This window comes from Micromys minutus (assembly GCF_963924665.1).
Source record: "Micromys minutus genome assembly, chromosome: 20".
NCBI classification, from domain to species: domain Eukaryota; kingdom Metazoa; phylum Chordata; class Mammalia; order Rodentia; family Muridae; genus Micromys; species Micromys minutus.
Window position 1 is genome coordinate 25860050 of NC_137955.1, and position 21015 is coordinate 25881064.

The following is a 21015-nucleotide window of genomic DNA, read 5'->3' on the forward strand; positions in this document are numbered from 1 at the left end:
AGGTACTCCAAAGACCACTGAGGAACCGATTCTAATGTAAACACCTAAGGGTCTCTATTATGAGGTCTAGACCAAGGTCTCTCATCGTCCCCATTGAAGCTGGTCAGAGTGGGAGCTCCAAGTCTAGTGGTGCAGGGTACACTTATTGTAGTTACTAGCAAGCTTGGGGAATTTCCGTATGGGTCAGCAAGTTGATATCTTAAAAACTACATTTATGAACTGAACAGGGGGACAAAACCACCTGAAGAACAGGATGGCTGTTATCTGTTTTCTGCAGTATGTCTTCTGTTATCAATGTGAACCTTGAGCCTGCTGTTAGGGCCTGACTGGCTGTTGCTAGGGTTGGGGTGGGGGCGGGAGGGCTTGCTATAGAATGTTTGCTCAGGAGGACTCTGATTTTCTTCCTGGAATTAAAGTTTAGCCCCTGGTCTTGCAAAAAATGGAGTTTCTTCAAAAGCAGAGTTGGTTGGTCCTTACATACACACATGTATTATAAATTTTTGAACTGTTAAATAATGCTTCATTCATTATTGTTATATATGAAGTAAGCAAACAATGGAGGAATAAATTTAGAAATCCATAGAACAGTGAGAATTTAAATATAGCTATTTGATTATTTACAACTGTTTTTAATAAATTTTATTCCATGCAAAAGACTTCTGATAATGCTAAATCATTTGAGCTGAAATGAAAATCTTGGATTTAATATAAACTCTAATTTAAAATGTCTGATTTATAGAAATCTAAACATTTTTATTTTACTGTTTTTATAGGAAGTTCGTAAAGTAAATGAGAGCATCAAGTATAACCACCCATTGAGAAAATGTGTTGACACAATACTTAAAAAGGTAATCATACGATATTGCTTCTTCTCTTCTTGTGAAGTAAATCATTATCTACTACTGTAAATTGATATTTCACATAGGAAAGTATGATTAAAGCATTTATGGTTAAGGTTTTCCAGTTGGATTTATAATGTAAATCTTTACCATAATAAAAAGTAATTTATATAGTGGGTTTTGATTTTTTTTTCTGTTGTAAGTTTAGTAGTAGTTATTGGCAGCATTTTACTTTGAAATGTGAAGCATTTGAATATTGGGGTACCATGCAGTAATTGCCATGGCATAGTGCTTCTCCTGGCTTCACCCTCAAAAAGTAGTCCATCCCTGCTAAACCACCCTCCCCCTCCTCTGAGAGAGTGGGACACTGCCTACCCTGGCATATGAGGTCTCTGTCAGATTAGGAGCATCCTCTCTCACTGAAGTCAGATGTTGCAGCCATGAAGACTGAGCTGCCTGTTTGCTACATATGTGCTAGAGGGCTTTACTCCAGCCGGTGTATGTTTTGGTTGGTGGCAAATTCTGAGAGCTCCCAGGGGTCTAGGTTTGTTAACTCTGTTGGTCTTCATGTGGGGTTCCCTTATACTTCTGGGCCATCAGTTCTTCCATAAGTGTCCCTGACCTCCCCCTATATTTGGCTATGGGTATCTGCTTCAGTTTTAGCTCAGTTGGCTGGGTAGAGCCTCTCAGAGTAAAGTTATGCTAGGCTCCTGTTTACAAGCATAACAGTATTATTAATAATGTCAGGGATTGGTGCTTGCCCACAGGGTGCGTTTCAAGTTGAGCCAGTTATTCATTGGCCTTTCCTTAGGTCTCTGCTTCATCTCTGCATTTCTTTTAGACAGGACAAATTTTGGGTGGAAAGTTTTGTGGGTTGGTTGGTGTCCTTCTCCTTCCACTGCCTGGCTACAGGAGGTGACCTCTTCAGGTTCCATGTCCTTACTGTTAGGCATCTAAGGTCACCTGCATTGACTCCTGGGAGTATCCCATGTTCCAGGTCTCTCTCCCACTTCCTAGAAATTCTCCCCTCCCCCAACCCCAAGCAGCTGCAGATTAATTAATTTGTTTACATCCCAAACATTGTTCCCTCCTGATTCCTCCCCCTAAGTTCCCTCCTCTCCTCTTAGCTTACCATTCATTCTCTTGGTCCACTGGGCCTCTCCTGTCTCTTCCCCAACCTGATCCTGCCTTTGCATTCTCCACTTCCTACTCCCATCCTGATTGTTTTGTTTCCTCTTCTAAGTGTGATTCAGGCCTCCTCACTTGAGCCTTTCTTCTTTGTTTCTCTGGGTTTGTGGAGTGAATCATGGGTATTTAGTACTTTATCGCTAATATCCACTCATCAGTGAGTATATACTATACCTGTCCTTTTGGGTCTGGGTTACCTCACTCAGGATGATATTTAATATTTCTATCCATTTGCCTGCAAAATTCATGATGTCTTTGTTGTTAAATACTGTATAGTATCCCATTGTGTAAACGAACCACAATTCCTATATCCATTTTTTGGTTGAGGGACATCTGAGTTGTTTCCAGTTTCTTGCTGTTACAAATAAAGCTGCTATGGACATAGCAGAGCATGTGTCCTTGGTCTCAGTAATTCTTGTAACCATCTTCTCACATGTAATTTCATGTCTTATATATTATAAATTACATGAATATTTAATAATAAGCCATATTGTTATAATTTTGATGGAGCTATATTGAATTGCAGGTATATTTGTATGACTCTAAAAGAATTATTTGAAAAGTTCCACAATTACCTTTTATATACTGTCTTAATTTGGGTTTTACTGTTGTGAACAGACACCATGACCAAGGTAACTCTTATAAGGATAACATTTAATTGGGACTGGTTTACAGGTTCAGAGGTTCAATCTATTATCATCAAGGTTAGGAACATGGCAGTGTTCAGGCAGGCATGGTGCAGGAGGAGCTGAGAGTTCTACATCTTCATCTGAAGGCCACTAGAAAACTGGCTTCCAGGCAGCTAGGACAAGTCTATTAAAACACACACCCACAGTGACACACCTGATTCAGCAAGGCCACATCTCCTAATAGTTCCACACCCTGGGCCAAACATATACAAACCATCATATCCCACTCCCTGGCCCCCTTAGGCTTGTTCAAACACATGAATCTATGGGGGGCCATACCTAGTCATAGCATAATAAAAAAGTACATTTAGTCCAACTTCCAAAGTTCCCATAGTCTTTAGCAGCCTCAACAAAGTTAAAATTCCGAAGTTTGAAGTCTCTTCTGAGATTCATCCAATCACTTAACTGTAATCCCCAAAGCAAGATAGGAAACCAGCTGGGCAAACTCCAAACTCTGCATCTCCATGTCTGATGGCAAAGCAGTCTTCAGATCTCCATCTCCTTTTCCATCTTTGTTGACTACAACAAATTCCCTTCTCCTGGGTTGTTTCCACTCCCTGATAACAGCTTTCCTTTGCAGGTATTCCAGAACTCTAGCATCTTTAGCATTTTGAGGTCTCCAAGTCAACCCCAAACTTCACAGATTCTTGTTCCAAGGTCTGGGATCCATACATGATCATCTGGGCTCCTCCAAAGGGCTTGTGTTTCTTCTAAAGCTCTGCTCTCTGTAGCACTCTAGGCTCTAATTGACTCCACTCCATTGCTGCTGCTGGTCTTGGTGATCATCCCATGGTACTGGCATCTCCATTATGCGGGGTCTTAAAGTGCAACTAGGCTTCACCAATAACCTCTCATAGGCCCTCTTCATGGTGCTAAGTCTCAACTCCTTTGCATGGCCCCTTCTGGGCCATCAACTGCAACTGAGGCTTCACTTTTACCAATGGCCTTCACTGGCCTCTCACAGTGCCAAGCCTCAGCTGCTCTTCAGGATCTCTTCATGCTTCAAAACCAGTACTACATGGGTGATCTGACACATTACCAAGTTTGGCTGCAGTATGAGGTACAACCTTGACTATCTCTGGAACACAGCTTCTCTGTGCTCTCAGAAAACACTTTTCAGAAGATTTCTCAGAAGACTATCTCAGTGATGCTGGTCTCTTAACCACTAACTTTTAGTTCCCAGCTAACCAGTATCAATTGTCCCAGTAATGTCTCCTATTTTTGACTCTATAGCCAGAGCCACATGGCCAAACTGCACAGTTTTGCTGCTTTCTGGGGCTGGAAAGTGCTTCCTTATTTTATTATATTCTTACTAGTTTTCTGCTTTGTAACTAGTTCACTGCCTAAGCTTGGCTGTTCTAGAACTTGCTCTGTAGATTGACCTTGAACTCAGAGATCTGTACACCTGTTTTATAAATGCTGGGATTAAAGAAAGGAGTGGTATACCATTCCTGGATTTAAGCCTTTCTGTACTTGGAATTTGCAGTGATCCAGGTTGGCGTTGAACTCAGAAATCTGCTTTTCTCCTGCAATTAAAGTTGTATACTACCTGCCTAGGCCTAAGCTGTTCATGGCCTCTATGCCTCAAGATCTAGATCAAAAACCTGTCTTTCCTTTCTGGATTGTAATTCATTCCAGATTAAAAATTCAAACTATTCCTTGTCCAAATGCAAATACAAACAGTAAACTTAGCTAGGTGGGATCTTGCCCTAAGATCACTACTCCCTTAATTTCTTTATCTCCTTGAATACAAGATTCAGCTCCATTTCACTTCCTAGACCCCCTTAATTACTTGACCCATACATATTTTTCCTTTCTAAGCTTGCTATGGTTGTTCAAAACATAATTTCTAAGACTTAACCAGAGAACAAAGTCTCTGCTCGGCTTCTTTGAGACTTCCTTTTTCAATGCAATTGATATAAATCTCTTTTCCTTAGCCTCAGGTAAAATAGACTCTTTAGACAAAGGCAAAAAGCAGCCACATTCTTCACCAGAATACCACAAAAACAGTCTTTAGGCCACATACTGAAATTCTTCTTGGGCTATGTCTGAACAGTTCAAATCACCCTCAGCAACAAAGTCTAGTCCATTAAGCACCACATAAAGCATTCCACTGCTTTCCAAATCCAAAGTCCTCAAATCCACATTCTTTCCACCCCCCCCCCCCCGAAAAAAAAAAAGCATGGTCAGGCCTATGACAGCAATACCCCAGTCTCTGGTACGAACTTCTGTCTTAGGTTGGGTTTTACTGCTGTGAACAGATGCCATGACCAAGACAACTCTTGTTGCCTTGGATATCATTTAATTGGGCTGGCTTACAGGTACAGAGGTTCAGCACATTATCCTCAAAGCAGAAACATGGCAGCATCCAGACAGTCATGGTGCAGGAGCTCAGAGTTCTAATTTTCATCTGAAGGCCACTAGAAGAGTGGCTTCCAAGCAGCTAGGATGAGGGTCTCAAGGACCATACCCACAGTGACACATTTACTGCAACAAGACCACATCTACTCCAACGAGGGTATACTTTCTTACAGTGCCACTTCCTAGGCCAACCATATACAAACTATCACTTAAACCCAAGTTATCAATGAAATTTGTCTTATGTATTCTAAATCTGTTCTAATGGCTATTGTTACTACTGTTTCTTTAGCTACGGTCATGGTCATAGGAGTAAACTTTCTAACCATTTCTCTTATATTTGCGATGTTCGAGGCCTATTTAGGAATGAACTTGTAAAACTCCATATATGTAATATGTAGCGTTATGGCAGAGGACCCTAATTATATATCCCTTTCTGCTTACTGTGGCTTTCAGACTTAGGTGTGTTAGATTTTTCATTCTTTTTCTATTATTTAGGAAAATAATTAAAGTTCCATCAGGTCCTTTCATTAGACAAACTTCTCATAGTTGTTATTTTATGTAGATAAGCTCCACTTTACTAGTCTCAAGATAATATGTTTGAGCATAAAAGAATATCAGTAGAAATGAGAAGAAACTCAACACAGCTATGAAATACTTTTTCTTGAAAATGATAGTGAAAACCTAACCAGTTTGATATGTCAATAAAAGAACATTAAAAAAATCCTAAAATGAAAGATTTTTAATAAAAATAAAATTTTATATTATTAAAATTTCATAAAATGTATTTTTTTTGTTTAGTGCCCTACAGATTATCAGGAAAAGATGGGTAGGAATATGGATGATTATGAAGATTTTGATGAAAAGCGTAATACCTACCCAAGTGAAAAAAGTTTGGTAAAATTGCACAAACAGGTAATTTTAATTATTAATTTTAGCTGTTTTACATACAGTTAGACGGGAAATAGATTTATAACTGTTGCCCTTCGTGAGAGGCTTCCTGCATGTTGGCTCTGTAGTTACACTGCTTGGAGCTCAAGTTTGAGGAAATGAGCTCAATCTCCAGCACCAATGTAAAAGCCAGGCAGAGTGCCGTGCGCCCGTGATTCCAGTGACTGGGAGGCCGAGAGGAGAGGACCACTGGCCAGGCAACCAAATCTGTGAGAGACCTTGTGTCGAAACAGGAGAATGCTGCAGAAGATGCCTGACAGGGATTTGTGGTTTCCACATGCCCACAGCCACACATGCAGGCACCTCCTCCCCACACGTGTGCATGCAAGTGAATATATCTAAAACTTTCCATCTTGTTCTTGTTGAAATGGTTAACTTTGTGTTTCTCAGTGGGGATACTCTTGGCAACTGTATATGATAATTATACCTGCTGTATTAATAGGAAGTATTTGTCATTAACATCCTTGGTCATATTTAGAAAATCCATTAGTACTATTTTCTAAGACAGAAAAACAAACCCTGTTCTCTTGCAGAAAGTTGACTTAATGCTCAGGCATATTGACAGGCTCCTTCCTCTTCTGTGTTCAAGGTGATTTATTCAGTTCAAAGGCACCGCCGGACTCAAGTGCAATGGCAGATTCTTTTGGAACAGGCATTCTATCTAGAAGATGTAGCAAAAAATGAAACTAGCGCAACTCACCAATTCGTTCACACCTTTCAGTCACCCGAGCCAGAAAATCGATTCATCCAGTATTTTTATAATCCTACAGTTGGTATGTAATTTAACATAAATTTCAAAGCTAGTAATTTTAGTACAAGGAAAAGTATGTTTCATCAATACAATGCAGACTTTTATTTGTATATTAGTTTGTTTCATAGGGTAATATTAGATGCCTGATAAGCTTACCCTAAAATAATTATTTTAGTTCTAATTCTCATATTCCCAGAAGTCATTGGTTGCCCGTAGTCCTTTGTCTAGGGCAGGACCCCATGAAGTTTTCCTCTCCTAAGCTAACATGTCCATTGATGTTGTCACTGTCCCAGTCTTGTTTATACAGGCAGTTAGGAAAGACTAGTTCACCACAGACTTCCTGGTGTTCTGGCTTTTACAGTCTGTCTGCTCTCTCTTCCCTGATACTCCTAAACCATAGATATAGGAGCTGCGATAGATTTAAAAAGTACAAATAATTATCTGATTACAAACAGGTTGCATAATATATATTTTATGATTTTTATGAAAGCTGTTTGAAATATCCATTTTAATAATCTTACCATAAATGTGTATCATGGCTTTGACTCTTGATACTGTAAAAACATATTAATTAACTAAACTTTAAAAACTAAGCATTCTATATAATAACAGAAATTCCTACAAATTTATCAACAGTGTATAAAATATTACCTCCATATTTAGTAGCAATTCTCTCAACATAATGATTATTTTTTTTTAAATTGGAACTTCTTTATATATTTATGCCTATGATTTTAAAATATGTAGACATTTATAAAATACATTTATAAACAATTTGCATACATGATCAACCATGCGGACCCAAAATAAATAAATAAATAGCAAAAAGAAACAGAGATAAGGGTAATAGCTGTGGTTAGTTAGGGGATGAGGGTTGGAAGCATAGCTTATAGGTGGGGAAGTCATATCACAGAGAGGAAAGTTATTGAAGCTGTAGGGAACTCAGGAGCAGTATTCATGGGGAGTGGAGGTGAGAGAGGAGATAGTAAACAGTAAAGAGAATGAACGGCCTTATGCTAGGAGCTGAAATACACAGCATGACTGTGAGAAAATGTAGCAGTCAAATGGTGCTAAGTTTTTTCTGACTGCTTATACTCTCTTGGGAATGTCCTGACAGAGTAGGAGATTTTTCAAGAAGGTACGGAATAGTTGCATGAGAAAATGGATATGGAAGAAAATGGAAAATTATAGTAAGCTATTTAGGTGTGCTAAGAGCCTTTTTGATGTTGGTGATAATTTAGGGTGAGAATAGTTAGTGAAGGTGTGTCTTTATTCTACATGTACATGTATACAGACTCAGAGTAACCAAGGAGTTGGATCCAACAGTGTGGTTTAACTAAACAAGTACAGTGAAGCAAGAGAGGGTAAAGGAATTGGGCCTGGAGAGTAGTTATTTTCAAAGACTGGAATCTGATCTGGGAAAGGAACGAAGGCTGGAAAGCCATTAAAATTGTTCAATAGCAGGAAAAAGATAAAATAAACATTCTGCTTGCTGATAGCCAGTACAGACAAAATAGCCAGTATAGTCAGATAGCTGACAAAGGTACTGCTTAGGGATGAGGATGATGGGATCGGGCTACATAGAGAAATGGCCATTGCTAGCAGTAAACGTTTAGGAAAGGCCATGTGAATGAGTGGTTGGGTTAAAGGGAGGACTAGTGGGTTCAGTCCATGGGAGGGAGGCAGGTAGGGAGGGATGGATAGATGGTTCTCTTTTTCTTTCTCTATATGCATTTTTTTCCCTTTTCTTTCAGAGATTTCTATATATGGGGCCTTTTGTCTTTGGTAATTTCAGTCTATACTTTCTAAATATTCAGCTACTCAAGTGTAACTCTAAAATAATTAGAAAATTCACACTAATAATTTATTCTTACATACCTTATACATTATGTCATAATGATACTTAGTTATGACAGGGATATTCTGTAGAAAAAGAAATAAAGCACATGTCATGTATCAGTTGCCATATTTCCTAGTCTTTTTAAATTGGACACAGTTTTTCAGTCCTATGTGTTTTGTTCTCTGTGTATTTTATAACATTGATGTTTATGGTCAGCTAGGTCTTTGCTGAATGTCCCCAAATTGGAGTTTGCTGTATCCTTGTGATTAGATACAGCTTCTGTGTCATTTGCAGGAATACCACAAAGGTGATGTCATGTTCTCCTCAGTGCATCAGAGCAGGAAGCACATGGGTATCTGTTTCTACACTGCTGTTGATCTTTGCCTAGGGACATGCCTGCTTTTTCCCCTGTAAAGTTGCATTTTATTTCTTTGTACGGTCTGGAAGACTATAAATACTTTATACTGATTTAATTTTCCTAATTGTATTTTTCTTGTATTTTCCAGAATGGTACTGGGAATGCCTTTTGCGTCCATGGTTTCACAGGATACTTGCTGTGGTTTTGTCTATCTTCTCTGTGATTGTTGTGTGGTCAGAGTGTACCTTCTTTAGCACAACTCCTGTCTTATCCCTCTTTGCAGTATTCATACAGCTGGCAGAAAAAACATACAATTATATTTACATTGAGGTCAGTTATTTTTATATCAGTCATAAATATATATTTGTTTATGCAGATGCCTTAACTGTTGTATCTTTTCTTCTAGTAAGCATGAAAGGAATAGTTTCCCACAGTGTTATTATGATGCAGGCTTCCAAACTGTGCATCAATTCACCCAGCCTGTAAAAACCAAGAGCTGTAGCTGAAGATGAATGAAAGAGTATAGGACAGTGACAGCCGCTCTGTGAGGTTGCTTTGGCCCTCTCGTCAGGGAAACTGTACTTACTGTCTTCATTAGAAGTGTCAGGAAATCGTTAAATAGGATCTAGGATGTGAACTGGTTGCAATGTATACTTTTGTTTTCATAATTTACTTTTGCTATTTATTAAAAAAAACCCACACACTATTGTTGTATTTATATTTTAGAATATCAGTAAATGTAGCTGAGAATGAATGATAATTCTCTTGACAGTACATAAAAGAAATAAAGTCCTAACTCAAGTTTTAACTATTTTTTTCCAGATTGCTTGCTTCCTTTCCATTTTCTTCTTAAGTATCTGTGTTTATTCTACCGTGTTCAGGATTCGTGTATTTAACTACTATTACTTGGCTTCACACCATCAGACTGATGCTTACAGTCTTCTCTTCAGCGGCATGTAAGTAGAAATGAGCTTGGGGAAAAAAGTATCTCCATGTAACATGCTAATTATAGATCTCTTCTTTCTTGTTCATGGATGTTGCATGAATATATATTTCCGTGAGCTAACCATTCTCTGTGTATTTTTACATATTATATATGATGGATATTGCTGATTACCAGCTAAATTCTGCTTTTAAGTTTATGGTTAAATTAAGAATGATATATTAGGAGTGAAAAAGACACAGTAAGCCTAAATTTTCCAATTTGAAACTTGGTATATGAAGAGCTGAGAATTTAGAGGCTGTCAGATTTTATAGAGTGTTCTGAAAGTCAGTGGCTTGAAAGTTCTAAGGACACTAAGAAAAATATTTTTTTTTCCTAGAACAATTTAAAGGGCCAGCTTCAGGCTGACCAGGCTGTTTATTATTATTCACGTATATTAGGTATTGGCTTAGTTGGGGTTTCTGTTCCTGCACAAACATCATGACCAAGAAGCAAGTTGGGAAGGAAAGGGTTTATTCACCTTACACTTCCATATTGCTGTTCATCACCAGAGGAAGTCAGGACTGAAACCCAAGCAGGTCAGGAAGCAGGAGCTGATGCAGAGGCCATGGAGGCATGCTGCTTCCCCTGGCTTGCTCTGCTTTCTCAGCTTGCTTTCTCATAGAACCCAGGTCTACCAGCCCAGGGATGGCACCACCCACAATAGGCTGGGCCCTTCTCCCTTGATCTCTAGTTGAGAAAATGCCTTACAGCTGAATCTCATGGAGGCATTTCCTCAACTGAGGCTCCTTTCTCTGTGATAATTCCAGCTTGTGTCAAGTTGACACAAACCCACCCAGTACAGGTATTTTCAGTATATATAATAGGCTAGACTCAAGGAAGTTCAAAGCAATATCTGGTGTCAAATTTTGTCTTATAAAGATAACCTCCACTGTGTTAGTTTTTTTGTGACTGTTACAAAATACCTGACATAAACAACTTAGAGGAAGAAATATTTATTATATCTAATGGTTTCAGAGACTTTAGTCTAGCATTACTTGATAGTGTTTTGGGCAAGGAGTGAGGCTACACATGGCAAGAAGAGTATATTGGAACGGAGTCATGTACTTCATGGTACCTGGGAAGCACAGACGGACTGACAGGACCCCAAACATGCTAGCTTTCGTTCATACCTCCTAGAGGTAGACTCGATTCCTCTAGCTCAGTCCTACCTCCTAGAAGTTCCACCAGCCCCTAAAATAGAGCCACCCACTGAAAATGAACTAACTCTTCAACACATAAGCCTATGGAGGCTGTTTCATATATAAGGTACACTTGAATGATAACAGGAGTTTTTAGAAAGGTACAGATACACCATATAACTCCTCAAGCTTCTCCTCATACTGACATTGTCTGTAGTTGCTATACAATATCAAACTTAGGAACTATACCCGCACTATATTAGCAGCACTGTAGACTCCAATTAGTGCTTAGAATTTCACTTGTTTGATGTGCAGACTGCTACAGCTATCACCACCAATATAGAGAGCTTCCTCTTACACAAAAGTATCTTAGCCATATCTCCTCCTTATATTTAAGCTGTGTTGTTCTTCCAGCCCCTAGTTCTCAAACCCTAGTTATGAGCAGCTAAAAGATCCTCATTTTATACTTGATCTTAGCCAGAATTCTGAAATCAGGCACCCTGAGGTCATAGTTAGTTACACAAACACTCATGTTATTAAGGGTAATGCAACTAATAGGATTTCTGAATGTGTCCCCTTCAGTAAGGACAGTTTACATGGAGAATTCAAGCTGTATTTGGCTTAAATGAATATAATTGATTTATATATACATATACATGATTATAAATGAATACGTATATATGCAAATAGATGAAAATTATAGTTATGATGACCTGAAATGTTTTAATACATTTCATTATAATGTAAATAGTATTTTGTTGTATTTAATATATATATATGTGTATATATATATATATATATATATATATATATATATATGTTGGTGTTTTAAAATGTTTATTGTAGGTTATTTTGCCGTTTGACTCCTCCTTTGTGTCTTAACTTCTTGGGATTGACCCATATGGATTCATCTATCTCTCACCAGAATACCCAGCCCACTGCATATACATCTGTAAGTATTTTTTTTTAGGTTTCTTGTCTTTGTAAGGTGTTGTTATGAGTCATCTTCTATTGTCCATAGAAAATCTGTATAGCATATCGAACTCCTTTTTATTACTAAAGCCTTTTCATAAAGGTTATGTATATAATATAGGCTTAAATATTTTTTGTTTATTTACATTACTTAGATGAGCAGCATACAAACCTGCTTCATAGTAGCATTAGCATTTCTATGTATAATTTAACGCACATGGCTTTGTAGTAGTTATAAAATACTAGAAGAAAGCCTAAACAGGAACAAAGTTTAAGAAATTCATACCACTTAGTACTTTGTTTCTAAATTTGGAAGTCTAATTTAATATAAACTTCCTGTGGGTAAATTTTCTAATGGTGGGAAGGAATGACAGTATGGAACTCTGCTGACTTAACTCTTCTCTTGCTCTTCAGATAATGGGTTCCATGAAAGTTTTATCCTTTATTGCAGATGGATTCTATATATATTATCCAATGTTGGTAGTAATTCTCTGCATCGCTACATATTTCAGGTAAGAAATTTAACATTATCTTTGTCCCATACTCTTAGTTGGATATGGATAGCTGTATCCCTTAAAACTCTATTGAGTATTTACTGGTTTAGTTTTACTTATCTGTGTTTTAGGAGGTTTGGGGAGCTAGGACAGTTTGAAGCGACTTTTGTAGTTGAGTCAGGTTCTTTCTCCATCTGGAAACTTGTCAAAGAATAGAGAAGTGGAGTTATTCTGTTCCACTTATATAGGCTGTAGAGTGATAAGATTAACTGTAGGATGGCAACTCCAAAGTCTTGGGCTCTGACACTGACAAGCATGTCTAGCTTCTTTCCAGTAACATGCTAGTCTTTGGGCTTATTCAGTATTGTTGCTGGGTTTCTAAATCCTGCAGATGCTAGCCAACACAACGGGTCAGGTTAAGGAGCACTTATCAAGATGCCTATATAAAATTGGAGATAAATTCTTCTCTATGCTTAGAAGTTACACAGCCTTATCTTTTTCTGGGCTTAGAGAAGATTATAGAAGCTTAGCAAAGGTAAGATTCAAAAGGGTTAAAATAAGTATTGAACTCATTCCAGCCATAATTACCTATATAAGGCTTATTATACAAGATCAAGCCAGAGATGGGAATTGATCTCTAGGCCCCATTCCTTTCTCAGGAGCAATTGGCAGTTGATAGGTGCACTGGAAGGGAGACATTTTTCTTTGAGGCTAAGGAAGGTTTCCTGTGTTTCAGTGGCTGGCCCTACAGCCATGCAAGTATGCAAAGCACTCACTGGACTTAGTGGGTTTACTCTTTAGAAAAAGATGCAAATTTAAGGAGGGGGGTGTTAGGAAGTATGAGAGTTGGTAGGGGAAATAGGGATTGTATATAATCATAATCATTGTACACATACATGAAATTCTCAATCAGAACGAAAGGATAGCCTTGCCTTAGCACCTTGTCTTTCTCATTCCTCACTCTCCTACCCCTTCTGCCCTTGCATAATGCTTCAGCATCCCAAGATGTGTCCAAAATATCACTTTTATAAAAATACTTCATTAGTATAAATTAATTTGCTTTTCTAATAAAAGTAAGTTTTATTAAATTTTACTTAAATCTTGTATTTGTGAATAAATATAAACAGAATATTAGCATACTAATATTAGGATGTTTGTTTAAATAAAGTCTTCACCAACTTACTTTTTCTTAACTTTTGATAAATAAAATAGCTAAAAGATAAGACTATTAGATGAACGTGAAGTGTCTATAACCCCAGGGTTTTGTCGGCTGAGACAGGGTCCTAAGTTCAAAGTCAGTGTCGGCTATATAGCAATAACATACTTCAAGAGAAAAACATATATGAAATAAAATAAAATATTGTTTTGTGTTTTTTCTTTAAGGTAAACAAAGCAATAGCAGACTTTATATAATTAGTACTGTGTTGATTATGTGTTTACTTGTTTAATAATTTAATAAACTTGGCTCGTGGAACCGTAATGGAACATCCTGAACTTATCCTTTATAAGTACATCTTTTCATGGTAGTTTTTATATTGGCAATATTAAGATTTTGAGATGAAATGGCTTTGTGGCTCAAAATAATATAAATTAGAATAATGCTTTTCAAATATAAAATTTGAAATATAAGAAATCAGAAAAATTATTATAAAAATTAATCAGTGTAGAACTGGAGATGTAGCTCAATAGTGTGCTATTGCCTAGAATGCCTAGTACTGTACATTTGATTTTCAGCCACGCACACAGGCAGACAGATAGACACACAGGCGTGCATGCGCGCACACACACACACACACACACACACATCCCAAGAAGAAAGAAAGGAAGCATTAAAGCTTTCTAAGCTGGGAACGGAATGTGCTGTGCATGGGCAGCAGGAAGAGCCTGCCTTTTGAGAGCAGCCTGAGCTGCAGAGTGGACTTAAGGTTCTAATGTGAGTCTGTCTCAAGGAAGGATGAACTGTACTCAAAGCCATGCTTCTGACATATGGTCTTCTTACATAACAACCAATATTCTGCATTAGCCAGCTATTTACACATTTCTTAACAGAAATTAGAGATTTTCATTTTAACTGCTATTTTTCTTTACACACACACACACACACACACACACACACACACACACCACTACCACCACCACCACCACCACCACCACCACCACCACCTCTTTCTCCAGTCCTTCAGATGCGTTTCTGTACACAGAAAGTGATAAATATATTTATTCCTTAGGATTATATAAGAATTAAGTATGAGTGAATTTTATGATCTCTGTAGGACATTGTGTATGTTGAGGTGGGGAGTGTTTAAGACTGTTTTTCTGTTTATCCCTGGCTGTCCTGGAGCCCAGTCTGTAAACCAGGCTGGCCTTGATCTCAGAGATCTGCCTGCCTCTGCCTCCCAAGTGCTGGGATTAGAGGTGTGCACCAGTGCCCTCGGGAATGCTGGTTTGATATGCACACTTCAGTATTAAAACTACTCTGGATATTCAGAAAGAGCACATTGATCTTGTTATAGCCATTGTGTAGTAATGCAGGAAGCCTCACTCTGCTGAGTGAGAAATGCAACATAACACTTGATTTGGTTTGTGTTGTTTTCAGACAAAGTCTCACTGTAACTTCAGCTGGCCTTGAACTCATAACAATCCTGCCTCTGTCTCCCAAATGTTGGGATTATAGGCATAAAGCTTCAGATGCATCTGGACTTAAGCATTGTCCAAAAAGAGAGATAGGACCTTCTGAAGAGTGGCTAGTGCGGTGTTGCATTGCTGCAGGGCTCTGCAGTCTGCCATGATAACAACTAGTGAGTCATGGTTTCTCTGGGGTTGACAATGGTAAAGAACAATTTATCAGAATATTTAAAAAATGAAATAATATTTATTGTTTTGAAATCTGTTTTTATTAGTTTGGGTACCCGTTGTTTGAATCTGCTTGGTTTCCAGCAGTTCATGGGAGATAATGATATGACATCAGATCTAGTTGATGAAGGAAAAGAATTAATCAGACGAGGTAAGATTTGTTATCTTAAAATAAATAAAAGGGCAATTTTAAGTGCTAAGGCTCAAATATAAAATGAATGATTGCAAAATTTGCATATAATTTTATTCTACCTTAAGTGGTTTAACCTAAAAAAAACTATATGTCCTGTTTTCTTCACAAAAATATTTGAAAATATTTTTTGTTAGGTTCAATATGAAGAAATTCTGCAGCATAAATTAGTAATGAATCTGCAACTAGATAGCATTTGATTTCTGGCCTTGGACTTTGAGTTAATCAGCTCTCTGACAGTGGGACAAAATAACTGGGATAGCTTGCAAGAAGGAAAGACAGCTTACTTTACCTCACCATCTTTTGTGGTTTGAATATATGGTTTCTTGACTTTGACCAGCGTAATTGGCAGAGAGGAAGCCAGTTTATCACGTAGAATCAATGAGAGACACAGGAAGAGGCTATGGTCCTAGTAGTATCTTCAGTCTACCCCAGTGATTTAACTTCCTTCCCCTTGGCCCTGTCATTCCAAGGCTCCAGCACCTGCCAAAACAGCACAGCCTGCACAGCCTTTGGGCCAAAACTTTAAGGAAAATCCAAGATCTAAGCCACAGTAGATTGGTTTTGTTCTAAAACATATTTGCCAAGTTCTATGCAACTATAAAGCTTATTAACTTAAAGAATTATTATTTGTTTCTATATACAAAATCATTCAAACTATTTTTTCTCTCTCGGGATATAATGATCATTGATAGAGAATCAGAGTACTATTAAAATGCATGACAGATATAATGATCATTGATAGAGAATCAGAGTACTACTAAAATGCACAGCACTTTCTTAAAACTCATTCACAGAGAGCATGTGTTACACTTTTGTTCACATGCTGGTGGAATGAGCAAAAACCTTGCTTTGGGGATGTTTCTTCCTCTCCAGAATCTAGCCTTCACATGCTCTCCAAAGAAGTAGTGTCTGTTTGGTGTGCTAATTCTGTATTGGGCACAGTTGGAAGATACTGAGAGAATGGCTGTCACAGTCACCGCTCTGTAGACTCTAAGGGAAGCACTGCACATACAATTCGGATAGTTTATGAGAGCAGAATTACAGAGAAAGTATAAACTTAGAAGAAAAGTCCATAAGAGAACAGAAGCTACAGAAAACCAAACTCAGATCACCAAAAGGAAGAACAATTTTTCACTAAAGGTAGATGGGCTCCAAAGCTATCTTTAGCAAAACAGGAATTTGTAGTAGGTTGTAGATACTGTAGTTTGTTCTTGCTTTGGTTACTCTATTTCTAATAAAACCATGTTATACTAAGTTTGAGGCCATTTTTCTTGTCTTTAGAGAAAAGAAAAAGGCAAAGACAAGAGGAAGGTGAAAATCGAAGAAGAGTAAGTACAGTAGTTTATTAAATTGCTACTAACCATGAAGTATCTTGTAAAACACCCTAAGAATCTCACTTGGAGTAAATGGCTAAAGATGAGAAACAGTAGGCAAAGGGCATAGGATTTTCTTTTCCTTTAATGTGGATGAGTGTTTTGCCTGAGTGTATATCTTTGTACCATGTGCATCCCTGGTGCCCAGAGTATATGAAAGTACATTTGAGTCTCCTAGAACTGAATTACAGATGCCCTACTCTTCTTTAAAAATACTTAATTATTTTGAGACAGAGTCTCTCACTGGAGGGCCTGGAACTCGCTACGCAGACCAGGATGGCCTAGCACTGACTCGATCTACTTGTCTCTGTGCTGGGTTTAGCTCCCGAATGCATGACACAGAGACCTGGTATTTTAATTAACAAGCTGCACTCACTAAGCTGAGTATGTTCTGAGCTATTCTAATCCAAGTATGCTGCCTACTTCCCAGCCTTGTGGTCCTTTACCTGTGACAGAGTCTTGCCCTGGTTTGCTTAGGTCCACGTGTATCCTCAAGGCTACTGTCCCATTGTGACCTCATGGTAAATCCTGGTCTCCATCCACATGGTTCCTCTACCTTTCTTCTCTCCTTCTCTCTCCTCTCCTTCTGGCCCTCTTTTCCCTGGGACCCTCAGACTGGGATCAGATGTCCTGCCCTATTTTCTTCGCTTCTGCCCAACTAATTGGCTGATCAGCTATTTATTCACCAGTCATTGGTGATGAGAAACAATTCTTACATAACATTTAGACCAGAGATGCTTGACCATGCCAACGTCCAGACTTAGTCAGATATCTGGGCATAGAGATCAGCATCTGAATACACAATACCCTGAATAGAACTTAAGAGATGTCGTAGTTGTTGGTGTATTCTATCACATGCTATGTGAAAAGGAAATTTGTGTATTTGGTATATTGGCACATGCTTTAAATCCCAGCACAAAGACAAATCGATCTCAGTGGGTTCTAGGCCATTTTGGACTACATAGCAGGTTCCCAGGCCCACTAGTGAGACTCTTGTCTCAAAATAAATATTTTTTAAATGATGGATTGGTTCTTTATTTCACAATTAGAATCAAAGTAGACATTACTAGATATAGACCTTACTTTCTATTAGTACAGCTTTTCCCAACCTTTGGGGCTGAACAGCTCCCTCACAGTGGTCACATGTCAGTGGCCACATGTCAGGTACTCTGCATGTCACTTGTATTACAGCTGTGGAGCAGCAATGAAAATAATTTTGTGGTCGGGATTATCACAATACAAGGAACTATGTTAAAGGGTCGCATAGGAAGGTTGAGAACCTGTATTAGGACTTCTAACTTCTACAATTTATCAGAATTGTAATAGACTTGACTACATAAACATAAAAAATGTATTCAAAATTCCCAAAGTGTCTGGCATGAACGAATGCTTGTATGAAACATTGAATAGGTACTCTCAAATGACCGTTTCAATTAGATAGGTATAAGGTAGAGAATGATAGTTAATGAGATCATACTGTCTTTCATGGTAACTCGTAACTATGTGAGTCAGCCTTTCATAACAGCCTTAATTTGTTACCAAAAATGACTTATCAGATCTCCAGTATTTATAGATTGCTCAAGTAAAAGAAGGTTTTTTAACATCTTAAGACTTTTATATGGTCAGGAGAAGCTTGCTGTTATTATATTTTTAAGTATAATTAAAATATTATATTAATATAATCATAGTTTTTGTTAAAAATTAAATGTGATAAAAATTGATTTTAAAGACACTATTAAAATTATACTGACTCTAATGAATTTCTGATGAAAAATGGTTGTATCACTTTGCATCTAGCTGTTAATAGTATAACATTTGCTGTGTTTCAATGGGGTCTCTGCCCTAGGAGTGGAAAGAACGATATGGACACAGCAGAGAAGATTCCACTCGGAACAGAAACGTTCATCCTGACCCCAAAGAGTCAAACTTTTCAGACACTGCTACTAATTGGTGTAAGTAGCTTGTTTCCTAGTTGGCTTATGAATATTTTTTAGCGTTTGCCCTGTATAGAAACTGAAACCATACCATGTGGCTTCACAAACTCTCTACACTGACTTCTCTTTATCATCTAGTGTGTACAAGGAAGGGGAAATGGTATATCAGGGAAGTAATGTAAGTGTTATTTCCAAGGCGTGTTCTAAGGAGATATTTATTTCTACTATTTACCTTGATGTTTTTCGTACTTTTATACTAGTTGATGTTGGTTATTCATTTATCTTTATAAGAATTGGCTGACTCATACTGAAGTGCTTTCCCGGGTATATAGTGAGAGAAAAATAAATTTCTTGTCCCCAGGATGTTCATAATTTAGAGAAGTACTAAAGTTAGATACAAGTAAGTTCTCCAGCACTGGTGTGAGGTAAGCACTGACTGCACATAAAGAAGAAACAAACTCATTGACCTGGGGAAGATGCCAGGAGCCCTGTCCTTACACAGGACTTTACACTGTTAGCCAGCCACGTTGTGTCTTTAGGGAAGATGAGATATTGCTAAGGGAGCTGCACTGCTGAGGCTTCTGTGAAGAGGGCTCTATCCGAGACTGAGGGTGAAGCAGGAGGTCTGGGCATCTCCTCGCTACTCATTTGTGCAGTGACAGTGTGCGTTAGAGGAGGAACAGAAGCACAGGCATCCTTCTGATGGTCTGAAGACAGAAAACAAGTACCCAGAACATTCCTTTGTACTGTGGCTCACCTACACACAAGGAGACACTGAAATCTGTAAAGACTTAAGGGAACTAAGGCAGAGTCTAAACTCACAATTAAGTACGTTAGATTAATTCAGTCCTCCAACATGGACGACCCTGTAGAAAGGGGGATGCCCAATTCTGAATGTAACTGCTGTTTAGCATAACTTCTGTATTATTTTAAATAAAATTTCTGGCCTTTAACAAAAAGTTCTGAGATATATAAGGAAATAAAGTATAAGCCATCTTCAAAATATGAAATAGTAAACATCCTAGGCCTAACCTAAAAGTGCCTCAAAGTGTTCGAATTATCAGGCTGATTACTGGTGATGTATGTTTAAAGATGTAGTGGAGGTTGGATTATATGCCTAGGGAATTTGACCAGGCAGCTGGGAATTCTATAGAGGAGCTAAGTGGAAATGTTTGAAGTATTTTAATGGAGACTTCTCATGTAAGGGTGTGCACCTGTGGTGAAGGAAATTACCTTAGGGAATAGGAAAAAGGGTTCTGTCTTAGGAGTGTATTTTTATACTGAATATTTCAGTAATGAAAATTGAGCTGAGTATTCAGAAACGAATGGTGATTACTCAGATGAAAGGGGTTTTATTTAGAAAATGACTAAGATGCAGTGGTGTGAGAGAATGTTTGTGAGTATATGCTTTTTCACGAGTAGAGTTAAACATGAGTAACCTAGTGAGGAGCTCCAGAGACAGTTTAGAAACTATCATGCTCACAAAAGTATGGATTTTCTATTGTACATAAGGTTTTTGATTTGGGAAGAACATGATCTTTAACTTTTTACTTTCTATTATCCTTGAATATTCATACATATATTTTTGATAATAGTCTTACCAATTTCCCATCTCTTTCCACATCATTCCCTTCTATTCACCCAACTTCATGTTTTTTCTTGTCTAAAAACAAACAACACCATAAAGTGTTTTTTCTTGTCTTAAAAGAAAACAAATAAAAATGAACAAAATCAACCAATGAAACAAACACCATAAAGTATGTTCTGAGTTGTTTAACTATTCCCAAGCATGTGGCCTGCCCTGGAGTGTGCCTCACATACCTAGTACTGCTCCATTTGAAGACAACTTTTCTGTCAGGTACAAAGAGCATGTGGCTTAGGGATGAGACTTTTTAACCTACCTTACCTTCTCTGTGCTGGGACTTTGTGAGTTTGAACATGTGCACATTCTGTCGTAGTTGTGTGAGTTAATGCAGCATAAGCCAGACTGTGTTTGACAAATGTTTCCTTGGGAGAAGTTGAACAACTTTGCCTCTTACAATCCATCGGTCCCCTTTTGTTTGGGGAGAGGGAATGATATAAAGACATTCTATTTAGG

General features: G+C 38.0%; 1 protein-coding gene across 1 annotated transcript in view; it reads left to right on the forward strand.

Moving 5' to 3' along the window:
* LMBRD2 (LMBR1 domain containing 2) overlaps positions 1-21015 on the forward strand; it is a 51063-nt gene that overhangs the window by 22227 nt on the left and 7821 nt on the right. The window contains exons 7-16 of the mRNA XM_080933762.1: positions 774-848; positions 5876-5989; positions 6615-6798; positions 9123-9304; positions 9797-9930; positions 11945-12050; positions 12485-12582; positions 15465-15568; positions 16892-16938; positions 18830-18935. Of these exons, the coding sequence (XP_080789888.1) occupies positions 774-848; positions 5876-5989; positions 6615-6798; positions 9123-9304; positions 9797-9930; positions 11945-12050; positions 12485-12582; positions 15465-15568; positions 16892-16938; positions 18830-18935 (1150 nt within the window). The remainder of the gene's footprint in view (positions 1-773; positions 849-5875; positions 5990-6614; positions 6799-9122; positions 9305-9796; positions 9931-11944; positions 12051-12484; positions 12583-15464; positions 15569-16891; positions 16939-18829; positions 18936-21015) is intronic.